Source organism: Hyla sarda, chromosome 6, assembly GCF_029499605.1.
Source record: "Hyla sarda isolate aHylSar1 chromosome 6, aHylSar1.hap1, whole genome shotgun sequence".
Lineage (NCBI taxonomy): Eukaryota > Metazoa > Chordata > Amphibia > Anura > Hylidae > Hyla > Hyla sarda.
In genome coordinates, this window is record NC_079194.1 from 15,369,691 (window position 1) to 15,386,343 (window position 16,653).

At 42.9% G+C, this 16,653-nt stretch overlaps 1 protein-coding gene across 1 annotated transcript in view; it reads right to left on the reverse strand.

Moving 5' to 3' along the window:
- Positions 1-2,001: 2,001 nt before the first annotated feature.
- The window catches only part of LOC130275355 (calcium-activated chloride channel regulator 1-like), a 52,031-nt gene continuing 37,379 nt past the window's right edge, over positions 2,002-16,653 (reverse strand). Inside the window, exons 11-14 of the mRNA XM_056523228.1 lie at positions 12,036-12,306; positions 9,826-9,993; positions 3,158-3,388; positions 2,002-2,426 (exon numbers count right to left, since the gene is read on the reverse strand). Coding sequence (XP_056379203.1) covers positions 2,002-2,426; positions 3,158-3,388; positions 9,826-9,993; positions 12,036-12,306 — 1,095 coding nt within the window. The remainder of the gene's footprint in view (positions 2,427-3,157; positions 3,389-9,825; positions 9,994-12,035; positions 12,307-16,653) is intronic.

A 16,653-nucleotide genomic window follows, 5' to 3' on the forward strand; every position in this document is an offset into this window, starting at 1 on the left:
GCTGATTGGTGCAGTCAACGGAGTCTGGATCCCGTTCATGCATCTATTTCTCACATCTTAAATTACTTATCATCTTCTTTTGATTCAGGGAAAGCGTACCGCACCATAAATCTGTACCGTTCTACCATCTCTTTCTATCACTCTCCCATAAACTCCATGCCAGTAGGTAAACACCCTATTATTTGTAAATTGTTAAAGGGTATTCGCTTCCGACGCCCTCCTTTACCCAAATATACATCCACATGGGACGTTAATCTACTCCTTAATCTTTTCATTTCTTGGGAAGGTAATGAATCTTTATCTCTCAAATTTTTATCCTTCAAACTCACTTCCCTCCTTTTCCTTATTTCTATCAAACGGGTCTCTGAGGTCAAAGCCCTAGATATCTCTCGCAGGCAATATTCACCTCAAGTAGTTATATTTTTTGTTACCAGACGCACCAAAACTAATTTACATCAGGTTTTCTATCCCGCTTTTCCTCATAACGAAAAACTGTGTGTAGTCCGTTGTCTCCAAACCTATGAATCCAGAACTGAACCTTTACGTCACCCTAACTTTGCCCAACTTTTAGTTTCCTACTGCAAACCGCATTGTCCAGTCTCTTCCGCCACTTTAGCTAGATGGATCAAACAAACCATGTCTTTGGCTGGTATAGATATTTCCTTATTTGGCGCACACTCAACTAGAGGAGCTGTCTCTACCAAACTCTTTCAGTCAGGCGGTTCCCTTTCAGACTTGCTCAAAGCTGCAAATTGGTCTTCGGAGTCTACATTTAAATCCTTTTATTTCAGACCTGATTCTCATGTATCCATGTCTCTGTTATAATTATTTTGTATATTGTTAGATAATACTTATATGGCAATATAGCTTTAAACTTGCATATAATGCGAGGCCTCCTGTCTTGATATAAAATTAGAGATTTTCCTATCCTAGGTGACGGAAAATATGGATTTTATGAAAGACAGGAGGCGAGCATTATCCCTCCCTTAACCCATCCCTCTAATAATTTTTATTCTGTTACAGCTTACTAATATTCCGGATGCATGGACCTATCTGTTCTACATCTCTACGCTATGGATTATTGCCACATTTCTTTGCCAAGTTTTTCTTCAGTTCCAACGCTGACTTCATCCTCCCATCCCTAGATCTTCTCCTGACGAAGAATTCTTCTGCATGTTGTTCCAGTTCTGTTCATGGATTTGACTCTGTTATCTACTATTGATTTATTTGACTATTATTAAAGAAAGAGGACTTTCTCTAGCATACAGGACCTTATATCACCTGGGCTGGATGCTCATTGGCCAGGACCTTGACCAGCATGTTCGGCTGTGCATACCTGTACTGATACACCTGCTACCTAAGTTTTTTCTTATAATTCAGTGAAAAAGAACTTTATTAATACTGCTATATGTTTTCAGTAAAGAAAGTTATTGCATATAATGCTCGCCTCCTATCTTTCATAAAATCCATATTTTCCGTCACCTAGGATAGGAAAATCTCTAATTTTCTGGTATTATGAGGAGAGTTAAAGGGGTATTCAAGGCAAAAGTTTTCTGTCTAACTGCTCAATGATGATGTCACGTCCCGGGAGCTGTGCATGATGGGAGAATATCCCCATAGGAGCTGGACAGCTCCTGGGACGTGAGTCATCAGAAAGCAGTTAGACAGAAAACAGCAACTCAACTTCAGAAGCTAATAACTATTGCAAGGATTAAGATTTAATAATAGAAGTAATATACAAATCTGTTTAACTTTCTGGAGCCAGTTGATATATATAAAAAAAGTTTTTTTTCCTGGATAACCCCTTTAATCTTGAATATTTAGAAATGTTGTTAGATCCTGCAATCAGACATCTTATCTTTTATCCTTTGGATAGGGGATAACATGTCTAGGAGCGGAGTACCCCTTTAATGTATCCCCATGTTCTACTTATTTAAAGAAAATAAACATAAACACATAAAAAAAAAGCTTGACACTTTATTATACGGAAATAGGTACTTTTCACACTCTCAATTGTGGATTCTTTTTCTTCTTTGTGCAGCTGACAATGCAGACGGTGATACAGACAATGACACAGATAAGAATGGCGGCTCCACATACAATCAGTGTTATTGTGGTTACATTCAGTCCTTCAGAGCTGTCATCAGTTGTTGATTCAGTATTGGGAGCCGGTGTTGGTGGGATGACCAGAGCGGCCTGAGCTATGTTTGACACATCGGAACGTTGAGAGGATTTATCAGTAGCGACTAAAGCGAAGTAAAGAATAGTGCCGTTCTTTATAACAATGTTTTCTGGCACAAATGAGAATGTTTCTCTGGATCCGGCCGGGAGGGGAATGTGCGAAGAAATGTGTATCGGTTCGGATCCATTGAAGTTGGTTCTGAGGTCACTGGGGTTGAGGTTCATCCTTAAGTCGTAGCTTGTGGCTGAAGAACAAGAGGAGAAATATATAACATCACTTCATTGGTTCATCTATAGCTATCTATCTATTCATATCTATCTATCTCATATCTATCTAAATACCAAACAAATGCATGATGCTTGAGAAAGGCGGCGAGATGCCGCTGAAACGTCGCGTCCACTGCTGACCATGGGTCAATATACAACGTTTTTGCTTTAAACTACTTGGAGTGCCATTGGAGAAATTTTGTTTGGTATTGGGATGTCTATGTCTATGCCTGATCTGCGACTGGGACCAGGTTACTATCCACGAGCACCCATCATCTTTGCCTATTGTGTGCTGCTTCCACCATTGGTTTCTATCTATCTATCTATCTATCTCATATCTATCTCATATCAATCTATCTCATATCTATCTATCTATCTATCTCATGTCTATCTATCTAATGTATCTCATATATATCTCATATCTATCTATCTATCTATCTCAAATATATCTATTTATCTATCATCTCATATCTATCTATCTATCTCATATCTATTTTTTTTATCTATCTCTGACGTGTTTCGGATCCTTCAAGACCCTTAATCATGGCATGCCATAATTAAGTATCTTGGAAGATCCAAAACGTGTCAGAATTACTCTTTCATTATGCTGTATCCCATGTGATGTACTAATAAAGTGTTCCTGCTATTACTACACCTACTGTACTAAACATTTATACTGTAGAATTAGAAAAATAAGTGTATTTTTTACCATTGCCTTGGTCCAGATCATCCCCAGTCGCTGTCCAAGATAACTTAATCCTATCATCTACAATGGTCGCCTCCAGATCAGTTATTTTCCCAGGTCTATAGATATCTGGTTGAGGACCTGAGGGCACATTAGATACCAGAAAAGAACCTCCGGAGGCTGTCCTGCTGAATTCTCCAACAATAAGATCTTCATCGGCCATCTTGGGGCGGGAGGTTTTCATAGTGATAGAACCTACAGAAAGATTTCCAGAAAGATCAGACTTCTTATGTTTTATCCTTTGGATACGGGATAACATGTCTAGGGGAGTATGATGCCCCAGAGGCACAAATCGTGGTCCCGGCCTTAGTTCACAATGCATAACAAAAAATAAAATGTATTTAAGCCTATATTTTTGGCCATAATTGTTTTGTGGCTAATTTTTTCTTGCCGAACACAGAAAAAAAAATTGCAGAACATGCGAGTGTGAATAAAATAAGTTTTTATTTTTCATGCTATGTGAACTGAGCCAAAGACTGGTTTATAAAGTACCACCAATACCACAGAAGTTTCTAGCCAAAAAGTTGCATTCTATGAGGGTTATTTATCATTATGTTCTATTGCTTTTTATGGTCTACATTTGTGAATTTTTGTTATTTTTGTGCTAATTGCATTTTTTTTTTAGCATTTTTTTTTCAAAGTTCTAAAATCTGTCATTTTGACATTTTGGTGTTGCTAGACCATTTTTTAAAGTGACGGATGCAGTGGTCACAAATTTATTATCTGCGTGTATTTTAGTTTTGTGCAAAATATGCTGCAAATGGAGCATAAAACCCCACAAATCTAGACCACCTCCAGACCATGTCTAAAAAAGATTACTACTCCTGCCTGTTTGCCAAAAATAAAAAATCGTCAGAGAGAGAGAGAGAGAGAGAGAGAGAGAGAGAGAGAGAGAGAGAGAGAGAGCAAATAAGGTAGAGAATAAGAATGTTTAAAAAAATGTGTAAAACAAATATAAAGCAGTTGTCCATATGAAACAATCAGATGTATGTTTTTTAATGGGCACTGTCGTGAACTTTTTTTAAAATAAGTTGTAGTACTTATGTACTACAACATATCTCTAAAATACATCAATGATTTCTTTTTGTGTTTAAAATACTTTATTTTCTATTTGAAATCCAGCCACTAGGGGTCTCCCTCCTAGTGGCCGGCTGCAGCCTGCTGTGACGTCACAGCTGAATTCGGACCGTTCCCGGCCAGGCAATCGGTTCGAATTCAGTCAGCCTGTGCTCGCTCCCTGTCTGTCAATCAGACAGGCGGAAGCAAGCTCTGTGAAATCCGGGGCTGAGCGCATTGGCTCAGTGGCCGGGAGGGCAAATCGAAGGCAGAGCAGGAGGAGAGAGGAACTACATGCCCGTCTCATCTCCCCTCCCCCTGCTCTGCCTTCGGAGGTCGCAGGTCTGCATGGGAGAAAGAACACAGAGCAGGGGAGCGAGAGGAAATACATGGCTCCCTCATCTCCCCTCCTTAGCTCTGCCTGTGTTCTCTGAACGGGAGGATGACAAAGTGCATGGGCAGGGGATTTATAGACTGCAGGGGCTGGGGAATAAATCTTGGACTGGGGATGATTTCTATGTTGGCAATGCTCCTATACTCCTCCTCCCCTGGTAGCACATGAACTGCTAAACAGGGAGGAAGAGAACCTGGAGCAGCCTGCCATGCTATTGGCTGCTCATCTACGCGTGCTCCCAACAGGAGCGCAGCATAAATTAGGTGAGGGCGGAAGTCGGCACCCAGCAGGCATCAGTGACGTGGCGCGTGCTGGGGAAGTCGGCTTCCTGCTCAGCAAGATTGAGCAGCATAAGAGTAGATGTTTAGAAGTAGTGATGTCGAACCGGCGAAATGCCGTTGACTTCAATGGGCAGGTGAATTTTAAAACCCACAGGGACTCTTTCTGGCCACAATAGTGATTTAAAAGTTGTTTCAAGGGGACTAATACCTGGACTGTGGCGTGCCGGAGGGGGATCTATGGCAAAACTCCCATGGAAAATTACATAGTTGATGCAGAGTCTGGTTTTAATCCATAAAGGGCATAAATCACCTATTATTCCTAAATGGTTTGGAATAACGTGCTTTAGCCCCTTTTAGGCATCACATAGTTAGATTCCCCCATATTAGGCAGCACATAGTTAGGGCCTCCCTTTAGGCAGCACATAGTTAGATCCCCCCTTTAGGCATCACATAGTTAGATCCCCCCTTCAGGCAGCACATAGATTTCCCCATATTAGGCAGCACATAGTTAGAGCCCCCCTTTAGGCAGCACACAGGTAGAGCCTCCCTTTAGGCAGCACATAGATTCCCCCATGTTAGGCAACACATAGTTAGAGCCCCCCTTTAGGCAGCACATAGAGCCCCCCTTTAGGCAGCACATAGATTCCCCCATATTAGGCAGCATATAGTTAGAGCCTCCCTTTAGGCAGCACATATTTTGATCCCCCCTTTAGGCAGCACATAGATTCCCCCATATTAGGCAGCACATAGTTAGATCCCCCTTTAGGCAGCACATAGGTGTAAGCCTCCCTTTGGGCAGCACATAGAGCCCCCTTTAGGCAGCACATAGTTAGGGCCTCCCTTTAGGCAGCACATAGTTAGATCCCCCTTTAGGCATCACATAGTTAGATCCCCCCTTTAGGCAGCACATAGATTCCCCCATATTAGGCAGCACATAGTTAGAGCCCCCCTTTAGGCAGCACATAGGTAGAGCCTCCCTTTAGGCAGCACATAGATTCCCCCATGTTAGGCAACACATAGTTAGAGCCCCCCTTTAGGCAGCACATAGAGCCCCCCTTTAGGCAGCACATAGATTCCCCCACATTAGGCAGCATATAGTTAGAGCCTCCCTTTAGGCAGCACATATTTTGATCCCCCCTTTAGGCAGCACATAGATTCCCCCATATTAGGCAGCACATAGTTAGATCCCTCCTTTAGGCAGCACATAGGTGTAAGCCTCCCTTTGGGCAGCACATAGAGCCCCCTTTAGGCAGCACATAGTTAGATCCCCCCATATTAGGCAGCACATAGTTAGATTCCCCCATATTAGGCAGCACATAGTTAGATTCCCCCATATTAGGCAGCACATAGTTAGATTCCCCCATTTTAGGCAGCACATAGTTAGAGCCTCCCTTTAGGCAGCACATAGATTCCCCCATATTAGGCAGCACATAGTTAGAGCCCCCCTTTAGGCAGCACATAGGTAGAGCCTCCCTTTAGGCAGCACATAGTTAGAGCCCCCCTTTAGGCAGCACATAGAGCCTCCCTTTAGGCAGCACATAGTTAGAGCCCCCCTTTAGGCAGCACATAGAGCCCCCCTTTAGGCAGCACATAGATTCCCCCATATTAGGCCGCATATAGTTAGAGCCTCCCTTTAGGCAGCACATATTTTGATCCCCCCTTTAGGCAGCACATAGATTCCCCCATATTAGGCAGCACATAGTTAGATCCCCCTTTAGGCAGCACATAGGTGTAAGCCTCCCTTTGGGCAGCACATAGAGCCCCCTTTAGGCAGCACATAGTTAGGGCCTCCCTTTAGGCAGCACATAGTTAGATCCCCCTTTAGGCATCACATAGTTAGATCCCCCCTTTAGGCAGCACATAGATTCCCCCATATTAGGCAGCACATAGTTAGAGCCCCCCTTTAGGCAGCACATAGGTAGAGCCTCCCTTTAGGCAGCACATAGATTCCCCCATGTTAGGCAACACATAGTTAGAGCCCCCCTTTAGGCAGCACATAGAGCCCCCCTTTAGGCAGCACATAGATTCCCCCACATTAGGCAGCATATAGTTAGAGCCTCCCTTTAGGCAGCACATATTTTGATCCCCTTTTAGGCAGCACATAGATTCCCCCATATTAGGCAGCACATAGTTAGATCCCTCCTTTAGGCAGCACATAGGTGTAAGCCTCCCTTTGGGCAGCACATAGAGCCCCCTTTAGGCAGCACATAGTTAGATCCCCCCATATTAGGCAGCACATAGTTAGATTCCCCCATATTAGGCAGCACATAGTTAGATTCCCCCATATTAGGCAGCACATAGTTAGATTCCCCCATTTTAGGCAGCACATAGTTAGAGCCTCCCTTTAGGCAGCACATAGATTCCCCCATATTAGGCAGCACATAGTTAGAGCCCCCCTTTAGGCAGCACATAGGTAGAGCCTCCCTTTAGGCAGCACATAGAGCCCCCTTTAGGCAGCACTGGTTTTATTTCACAGCCAAAAAAAGTATTTTTTATTTTTTTATTTGAACAACTGCCACACCAAATGTGATTTGTACTAGTGTGAGAATGAGCAAAAAAGGTTGCCAGCGGAGTTCCCCTTTTAAGCAGAGGTCCCCAACCAGGGTGCCTCCAGCAGTTGCAAGACACACGGACTGAACTTATAGCCCTTTTAATACTGTAGTTAGTTGCTTGAAGGAACTTAAGTTTTACACTGGAGTACCCCTTTTAACCAGCGGTTCCCTCCCAACCAGGTTGCAAGAAACGCGGACTGATATTTGAGCCCTAAAAAGGGCTTTTTTAGGTGCTGTCCTTAGAGCAGATGTTACACTAGTGCTTTAGGAGTAAACTGGACCCTGAATACACCACCTAGCAGCAACCTAGCTATCGCTTTCCCTATTACAGCAGGAGCAGCTTCTCTAACCCTCCACTTCCTAAGCCTGCAGCATGCTGAATGAGGGTAAAATGGCGTCCGTGCAGGAGGTAGGAGGGTCTGGAAGGGAGGGACTGCTGCTGATTGGCTGTAATGTGTCTGCTGACTCTGACTCACAGGGTCAAAGTTTATCGCAATGTTAAAGTATAGGGGGCGAATCGAACTTCACATATGTTCGCCCGGCAATGCGAACGCGAACATGCTAAGTTTGCCGGCGACCAATTCGCGACATCTCTATTTAGAAGGTAGGAAAAAAAATGTAAAGGCAGGGAGGGGGTTAGGGGTAGATTAGCAATAGGTAGGGACAGAAAAAAAAATATATATACATGGTGGGAGCTACTTTTTAAGATACAAAAAAGGAATGCTAAAGATGTAAGAAACAATAAGATTGTTAGCAATGGCCAACATCTCACAATTTCATGTGCCCAAGTTTTTAAAAATATTCGACAAAGTGATGATAACATTAAAAAAAAGGTGAAAGGTAAAAAAAAAAAAATACCTGTTCAACTAAAACATCTCTCTCTCAAACAATATATATATATTTTTTCCCTGGCCAGTGGCAAGGTAAACTACTACTTGTATATGAGGGAGACTCTCTTTGCAGACCTTCTTTGAGATACAGTGGTCCCTCAAGTTACAATATTAATCGGTTCCAGGACGACCATTGTATGTTGAAACCATTGTATGTTGAGACCATAGCTGTATGGAAACCTGGTAATTGGTTCTGAAGCCCAAAATTGTCATCCAAAAGTAGGAAAAAGTGAGGATTAAAGAAAAATAAGTAGATAACTAATATAGATAAAGCAAATCCTTACATATAAATGTAATAAAGATCTGCTGGGAGCTGTTATCACTGTCTATTTCAGTGTTTCCCAACCAGGGTGCCTCCAGATGTTGCAAAACTACAACTCCTGGCGTGCCCGGACAGCCTTCGGCTGTCCGGGCATGCTGGAAGTTGTAGTTTTGCAACAGCTGGAGGCACCCTCTTTGGGAAACACTGCTCTATGTAGAGGACAGGAGCTTCTTTGGGTCCTGTACAGTACACGCAATGTCCTAGAAAAAGGAAAATGGAGCCGCCCTCACCTGATGTCCAAAGGAGCAGCTACCCCGGTACAGGTAAAGAGTACAGAACATGTAATACCACCCTGTACTGTAGGGGGCGCTAGCAGACACCAGTCAGTGCATACGCTTCAGTAATACAGGTAAAGAGTACAGAACATGTAATACCACCCTGTACTGTAGGGGGAACTACCAGACACCAGTCAGTGCATGCACTTCAGTAATACAGGTAAAGAGTACAGAACATGTAATACCTCCCTGTACTGTAGGGGGCGCTACCAGACACCAGTAGGTGTCTGCATGCACTTCAGTAATACAGGTAAAGAGTACAGAACATGTGATACCTCCCTGTACTGTAGGGGGCGCTACCAGACACCAGTCAGTGCGTACGCTTCAGTAATACAGATAAAGAGTACAGAACATGTAATACCTCCCTGTACTGTAGGGGGCGCTACCAGACACCAGTCAGTGGATGCGCTTCAGTAATACAGATGTTTTACCAGTGAAATATCCATTCTGATTGGTCGGTTCTTCCAGCCATTGACACGTTTCCCAGATTCCATAGCATTGTATGTTGAGTCTGGTTTCAAGTTATAATTGGTCCAGAAAAGACCATTGTATGTTGAAACCATTGTAAGTTGAGGGATCACTGTATGAATTTGCCTTAAAATAAAGCTAAAACAAATAAAGCTAAACACACAGACAAACAAGCTCCTCAGAAGCAGGGTAGACATGATCTGAAGGTGGTGGTAGAAAATGATCTGGGTGCAGATCTGCGCAAAATTTATCATGGTCACTGTGACAATCATAAATTTGGAGCAGCACCGCCCAAAAAACGCATCTAGACAAACAATAGAAACGATCTAGCCAAGACCATTATAGATAAATAACCCCCATTGTTTTGGAAAATATCGCCTTAAATGTTTCTTACCATTTACGATAAATCCTGGGACATAGAGAGCGCGGTTCTTCGGGAGGGTCAAGCGACTTTTACCCTTTTCATTGTTCTCAGCCCGAACTTTTAAACTGTATCTTCCATTTGCTAAGAACTTCGTAAAGTATTTGGAATATACTCCATCGTCCTTCATGATATCAGGGCCTGAAAACAGCATTCTATCAAAAATATTTACTTAAATTTTTTTTTATTTTAGCGACAATTTGGGCTAGTGGGTGAATAAAATGGCTATCCTGTCACTACACTTTTTCTATGGACATTGCATTGTGAATTCTGCAAAGTGTCACCATTATCTTAAATGAGCACTCTCAATAAAACTAATTATTGCTATTGCGCTCCTTATGGTAAATAAAAAATCTTTCTAATGTACTTTGTTTAAAAAAAAAAAATAAATAAGTTTTCTATGTTTTATTTGTGTTTAAAGAAAACTGCCACTAGGTGTCTCTCTACATTTCCCTCCCATCTCTTGCACAGACTTTGGATTCCTGCTGGCCTGGCAGAAGTCCAAAATCAGGAAATGCAGCCTGGAGTGCTGAGGGGCGTGTGTGTGTGTGCAGCCTTATCCAATTATAGCTAATCTCACACTGAACTGCTCTGGGCTGTGTGTAGCAGAGTGAGGGAGGAAGTTCTCCCCTGTATGGCTTCAGATGATGTCACGCCTGCTGGGGAACGTCCCTTCCCAGACTGTGAATCTGACAGAGACTGAGCAGAAAATACAGAGCAATATCAAGGTAGAAAACAAAAAAAAAAACAAAAAAAAAAATAAAGGCAGGGGGTGGTTTATCATAATGGGGGCAGTGACCTGGGAGGATTATAACATTTAGCAAGATCATGAGAGAGGTACTCTTTAAGAATGGGGGGGGGGGGGGGGTGTATTACAATTTGTGTGCATTGGTATCGGGACCAGACTTGGCCCTTTGCAGTATCAGAGGATCTTTCTATGGACCCCATCTCTGCACATTAAAGGGGTTATCCAGGAATTAAAAAAAAAAACTGAGCTAATGTCTAAAAACTTAGCTGATTGTCTTATGCTGAGCTTTTCTTGCCTTGTTCCATTAAAGAGGTTATCCAGGAATTGAAAATGCAGAACTCATTTCATTAAAAAAAAACTAAAAAAAAAAACGCTCCCCATCTGTGTCGACATGGAGCCAAGTGGTAATACCACACCCAACCTGAAAACAGACGTGGAACATTTTTTTAAATGAAATTAGCTCTGTTTTTTCTATTCTTGGATAACCGCTTTAAAGGGGTATTCCGTGCAAAAACATTTTATCCTCTATCCAAAGGATAGGGGATAAGATTAGAGATGAGCGAACTTACAGTAAATTTGATTTGTCACGAACTTCTCGGCTCGGCAGTTGATGACTTTTCCTGCATAAATTAGTTCAGCTTTCAGATGCTCCCGTGGGCTGGAAAAGGTGGATACAGTCCTAGGAGACTCTTTCCTAGGAATGTATCCACCTTTTCCAGCCCACCGGAGCACCTGAAGGCTGAACTAATTTACGAGGATAAGTCATCAACTGCCGAGCCGAGAAGTTTGTGACGAATCAAATTTACTGTAAGTTCGCTCATCTCTAGATAAGATGTCTGATCGCGGGGGGCCTGCTGCTGAGACCCCCCAAGATCTCCCTGCAGCACCAACATTCTATACGGGTGCTTCATTTCCAGTTTCGGAAATCTCCGGGATTTCAGGACTGAGGACGTGACGTCATGCCACACCCCCTCCATTCATGTCTATGGGAGGGGGCGTGAAGCCCGCTGCTGAGACCCCCCGAGATAAGACATCTTATCCCCTATCCTTTGGATAGGGGATAAAATGTTTTTTCCCGGAATACCCCTTTTAATTGAACAAGGCAAGAAAGACTCAGTATAAGACAACCAGCTAAGTTTTGAGCCAACACTTACCTGTAAGTTCTGTTTATATGAAAGACATATTCCCACAGTCAGAAGTATCACACATTGCCCCCTTCAGCAAAAAAAAATAGAAGAAGAAAAAAGTTCTTGCCCTAGTTCTGCTGATCCAGATTTTCAGCAATTCTACAACTGCAGAAGAGCGTGTTCTGAAGATACCGAGTGATAATAATACAAAAATAAAAACCACAACAGATGTGTCCTACAGGCCAGACTCAGGTAATAACTATAAAAATAGCCAAACATTGTAACAGTCCTAGCACAATTATTATTACCTGCCCCATTGTCCAGAAGCTCTAGGGTGACTATTGGTCCAGTGACAGGTTCAATTATTGCCGTGACCTTTGCTCCAGTGACCGGCATCAGTCCTTGACTCACCGAGACATAGATAACCATAGGGTTGGGATACTGGTTTACGTCTTGGTTCATATGGGCATTTACAACAATTGGAGAAACTTTTACATCTGAAGCCTTAGAATTCACGACTAAACCTAGAACTTCAGCTGAATTACGGGAATTGCAGAGACTGTAATGCCAGGGTCCGATCTAGAACAGAGCAAAATCAGCAATTAAATATAGTATAAAATGGAAGAGAGATCTATTTGGCTAAGAAATTGAATCGTAACATCTTCTGCTGGAAGAATTGAAGTTTACCCCGTGTTATTCCAATGAATGGTCATCAGTAATACGTGGACAACCCAAGTCCACCAGAGCTGTTCTATGGATCATAGTGGGGGGATACTGAGGGGGGACTCCCTACTATGACATCTGTATACCCTAACAAAACATATGGACAAGGGTTGTCCAAATGGGACAATGCCTGTAGAGTGGACCTATAAAAAGTGGACATGTCCTTTCATCTTTGCATTGTTATTAGAACATCATCCTTTCTGTGTTGTAATAGCTACTACTTGTACTTAATATTCAATAGTACAAAAACACACATTTACAGGTATATATATATATATATATATATATATATATATATATATATATATATATATATATCTGTTAAAGTGAAAACCCGTTTTTAGTTAAAACTGGTTTTCATTAGTGAAACTAGAATTTACTGCTTTTATCTAGTTAAAACCAGGAGCTTTAACAAATTTGTTCAGTAAAAACTGGTTTTAACCCCTTAAGGACTCAGGGTTTTTCCGTTTTTGCACTTTCGTTTTTTCCTCCTTACCTTTTAAAAATCATAACCCTTTCAATTTTCCACCTAAAAATCCATATTATGGCTTATTTTTTTGGGTCACCAATTCTAATTTGCAGTGACATTAGTCATTTTACCCCAAAATGCACGGCGAAACGGAAAAAAAAATCATTGTGCGACAAAATCGAAGAAAAAACGCCATTTTGTAACTTTTGGGGGCTTCCGTTTCTACGCAGTGCATATTTAGGTAAAAATTACGCCTTATCATTATTCTGTAGGTCCATACGGTTAAAATTATACCCTATTTATATAGGTTTGATTTTGTCGCACTTCTGGAAAAAAAATCATAAATACATGCAGGAAAATTTATACGTTTAAAAATGTCATCTTCTGACCCCTATAACTTTTTTATTTTTCCACATACAGGGCGGTATGAGAGCTCATTTTTTGTGCCGTGATCTGAAGTTTTTATCGGTATGATTTTTGTTTTGATCAGACTTTTTGATCACTTTTTATTCATTTTTTAATGGTATAAAAAGTGACCAAAATACGCATTTTTGGACTTTGGAATTTTTTTGCGCGTACGCCATTGACCGTGCGGTTTAATTAACACGCCTGTGATCAGTGTTATCGGCGCTTGACTGCTCCTGCCTGGATCTCAGGCACGGAGCAGTCATTCGCCGATCGGACACCAAGGAGGCAGGTAAGGGCCCTCCCGGTGTCCGGTCAGCTGTTCGGGACGCCGCGATTTCCCCGCGGCGGTCCCGAACAGCCCGACTGAGCAGCCGGGTCACTTTCACTTTTGCTTTAGAAGCGGCGGTCAGCTTTGACCGCCGCTTCTAAAGGGTTAATACCACACATCGCCGCGATCGGCGATGTGTGGTATTAGCCGCGGGTCCCGGCCGTTGATGAGCGCCGGGACTGACGCGATATGATGCAGGATAGCGGCGCGATCCCGCTGCATATCGCTGGAGCCGGCGCAGGACGTAAATATACGTCCTGCGTCGTTAAGGGGTTAATTAGGTAAAAGCAGTAAATTCTAGTTTTCCCAAAGGCATTCCATAAGAACTGGTTTTCACTAGGGAAAACCAGTTATAACAGGTTTTCACTGTAACATATATATATTTAACCTCTTCAGGACACAGGGCGTATGCATACGCCCTGCATCCCGAGTCCTTAAGGACGTGGGGCGTATGTATACACCCGTGGGAATTCTGGTCCCGCCGCTAGCCGGTTGGGGACCGGACCGGGATGCTTGCTGAAATCATTCAGCAGGCACCCCGGCACATCGTCCAGGGGGGTCCTGAGATCCCCCCATGTCGGCGATCGCAGAAAATAGCATGTCAATTCAGACGTGCGATTTTCTGCTATTCTGGGCTGATCGGGTCTCTGGTGATTCGATCACCCAGAAAATAGGGATGATCGGAGCTGTCAGTGACAGCCCTGATCATCCTGAGGGCTAGGAGTGAGGTCGCAGTGCTGCGATCTCCTCCTATCCCCTGCCATTGGTCAGGACTGATTCTGACCAATGGCAGAGCAGGACAGTGGGTTGGAAATGGAAGTGGGGGAAATGAAAGTGAAAGTAAAGTGATCTTTACTGTGGCAACCACTAGGAAGGCCAAACTGCAACTCCCAGCATGCCCAGACAGCGAAAGGCTGTCTGGGCATGCTGGGAGTTGTAGTTTTGCAGCATCTGGAGGGTCACAGTTTGGAGACCACTGCTACAGTGGTGCCCAAACAGTAGCCCTCCAGATGTTGCCAAACTACAACTCTCAGCATGCCTAGACAGCCCAGGCATGCTGAGAGTTGTAGTTCTGTAACATTTGTCCCTTCAGATTTAGCAATTTTCATGACATTTTTGAAGATTGCTGCTCTACTTTGAAGCCCTCTAATTTTTTCAAAAAGCAAAATATGTCCATTTTATGATGCCAACATAAAGTGGACATATTGTGTTTGTGAATAAAAATAAAATGTATTTGGAATATCCACAAATGCTAAATTTTCAAAATTTTCATAACATTTTGGGATTTTTCACAAAAAAGGATGCAAGTAACGCCGAAAATTTACCACCAAAATAAAGTAGAATATGTCACGAAAAAACATTCTCAGAATCAGAATATTCGGTAAAAGCGTTTTCGAGTTATTAATTCATAAAGCGACGGTGGTCAGAATTGTGAAAAAGGGCTCAGTCCGGATAAAAAGGGCTGCATCCTTAAGGGGATATATATATGTGTATACTGGAACTAAACCAAAAAGGGAGGAAAAAAGCTAATTGGACATAATGTCACCAAACTCCAAAAATGGGCTGGACAAAATTATTGGCGCCCTTAACTTAATATTTGGTTGCACACCCTTTGGAAAAAATAACTGAAATCAGTTGCTTCCCATAACCATGAATAAGCTTCTTACACCTCTCAGCCGGCATGTTGGACCACTCTTCCTATAACCATCAATAAGCTTCTTACACCTCTGAACCGGAATGTTGGACCACTCTTCCTTTACAAACTGCTCCAGGTCTCTTATTGGAAGGCGCCTTTTCCCAACAGTCATTATAAGATCTCTCCACAGGTGATCAATGGGATTTAGATCTGGACTCATTCCTGACACTTCAGAATTCTCCAGCACTTTGTTGTCATCCATTTCTGGGGGCTTTTTGACATATGTTTGGGGTCATTGTCCTGCTGGAAGACCCAAGATCTTGGACGCAAACCCAGCTTTCTTACACTGGGCTGTACAGTGCGACCCAAAATCCATTGGTAATCCTCAGATTTCATGATGTCTTGTACACATTCAAGGCCCCCAGTGCCAGAGGCAGCAAAACAACCCAAAACATCACTGAACCTCCACCATATGTCACTGTAGGTACTGTGTTCTTTTCTTTGTAGGCCTCATTCCGTTTTCGGTAAACAGTAGATACCAAAAAGCTCTATCTTAGTCTCATCTGTCCACGAGACGTTTTCCCAGGGGGATTTTCAATTCATTTTGACAAAATGTAGTCTTGCTTTTTTATGTCTCTGTGTCAGCAGTGGGGTCCTCCTGGGTCTCCTCCATAGTGGGGTCCTCCTGGGTCTCCTCCATAGTGGGGTCCTCCTGGGTCTCCTCCATAGTGGGGTCCTCCTGGGTCTCCTCCACAGTGGGGTCCTCCTGGGTCTCCTCCATAGTGGGGTCCTCCTGGGTCTCCTCCATAGTGGGGTCCTGCTGGGTCTCCTCCATAGTGGGGTCCTCCTGGGTCTCCTCCATAGTGGGGTCCTCCTGGGTCTCCTCCATAGCGTTTCATTTCATTTAAATGTCAACGGATAGTTTTCACTGACACTGATGCTCCCTGAGCCTGCAGTACAGCTTGAATATATTTGGAACTTGTTTGGGGCTGCTTATCCACCATCCGGACTATCCTGCATTGACACCTTTCATCAATTTTTCTCTTCCGTCCACGCCCAGGGAGATTAGTTATAGTGCCATGGGTTGCAAACGTCTTGATAATGCTGCGCACTGTGGACAAAGGCAAATCTAGATCTCTGGCGATGGACTTGTAACCTTGAGATTGTTGATATTTTTCCACAATTTTGGAAAGTCCTCAGACAGTTCTCTTCTCCTCTTTCTGTTGTCCATGCTTAGTGCAGCACACACAATGCAAAGACTAAGTGAACTTCTCTCCTTTTTATCTGCTTTCAGGTGTGATTTTTATATTGCCCACACCTGTTACTTGCCCCAGGTGAGTTTAAAGGAGAATCATATGCTTG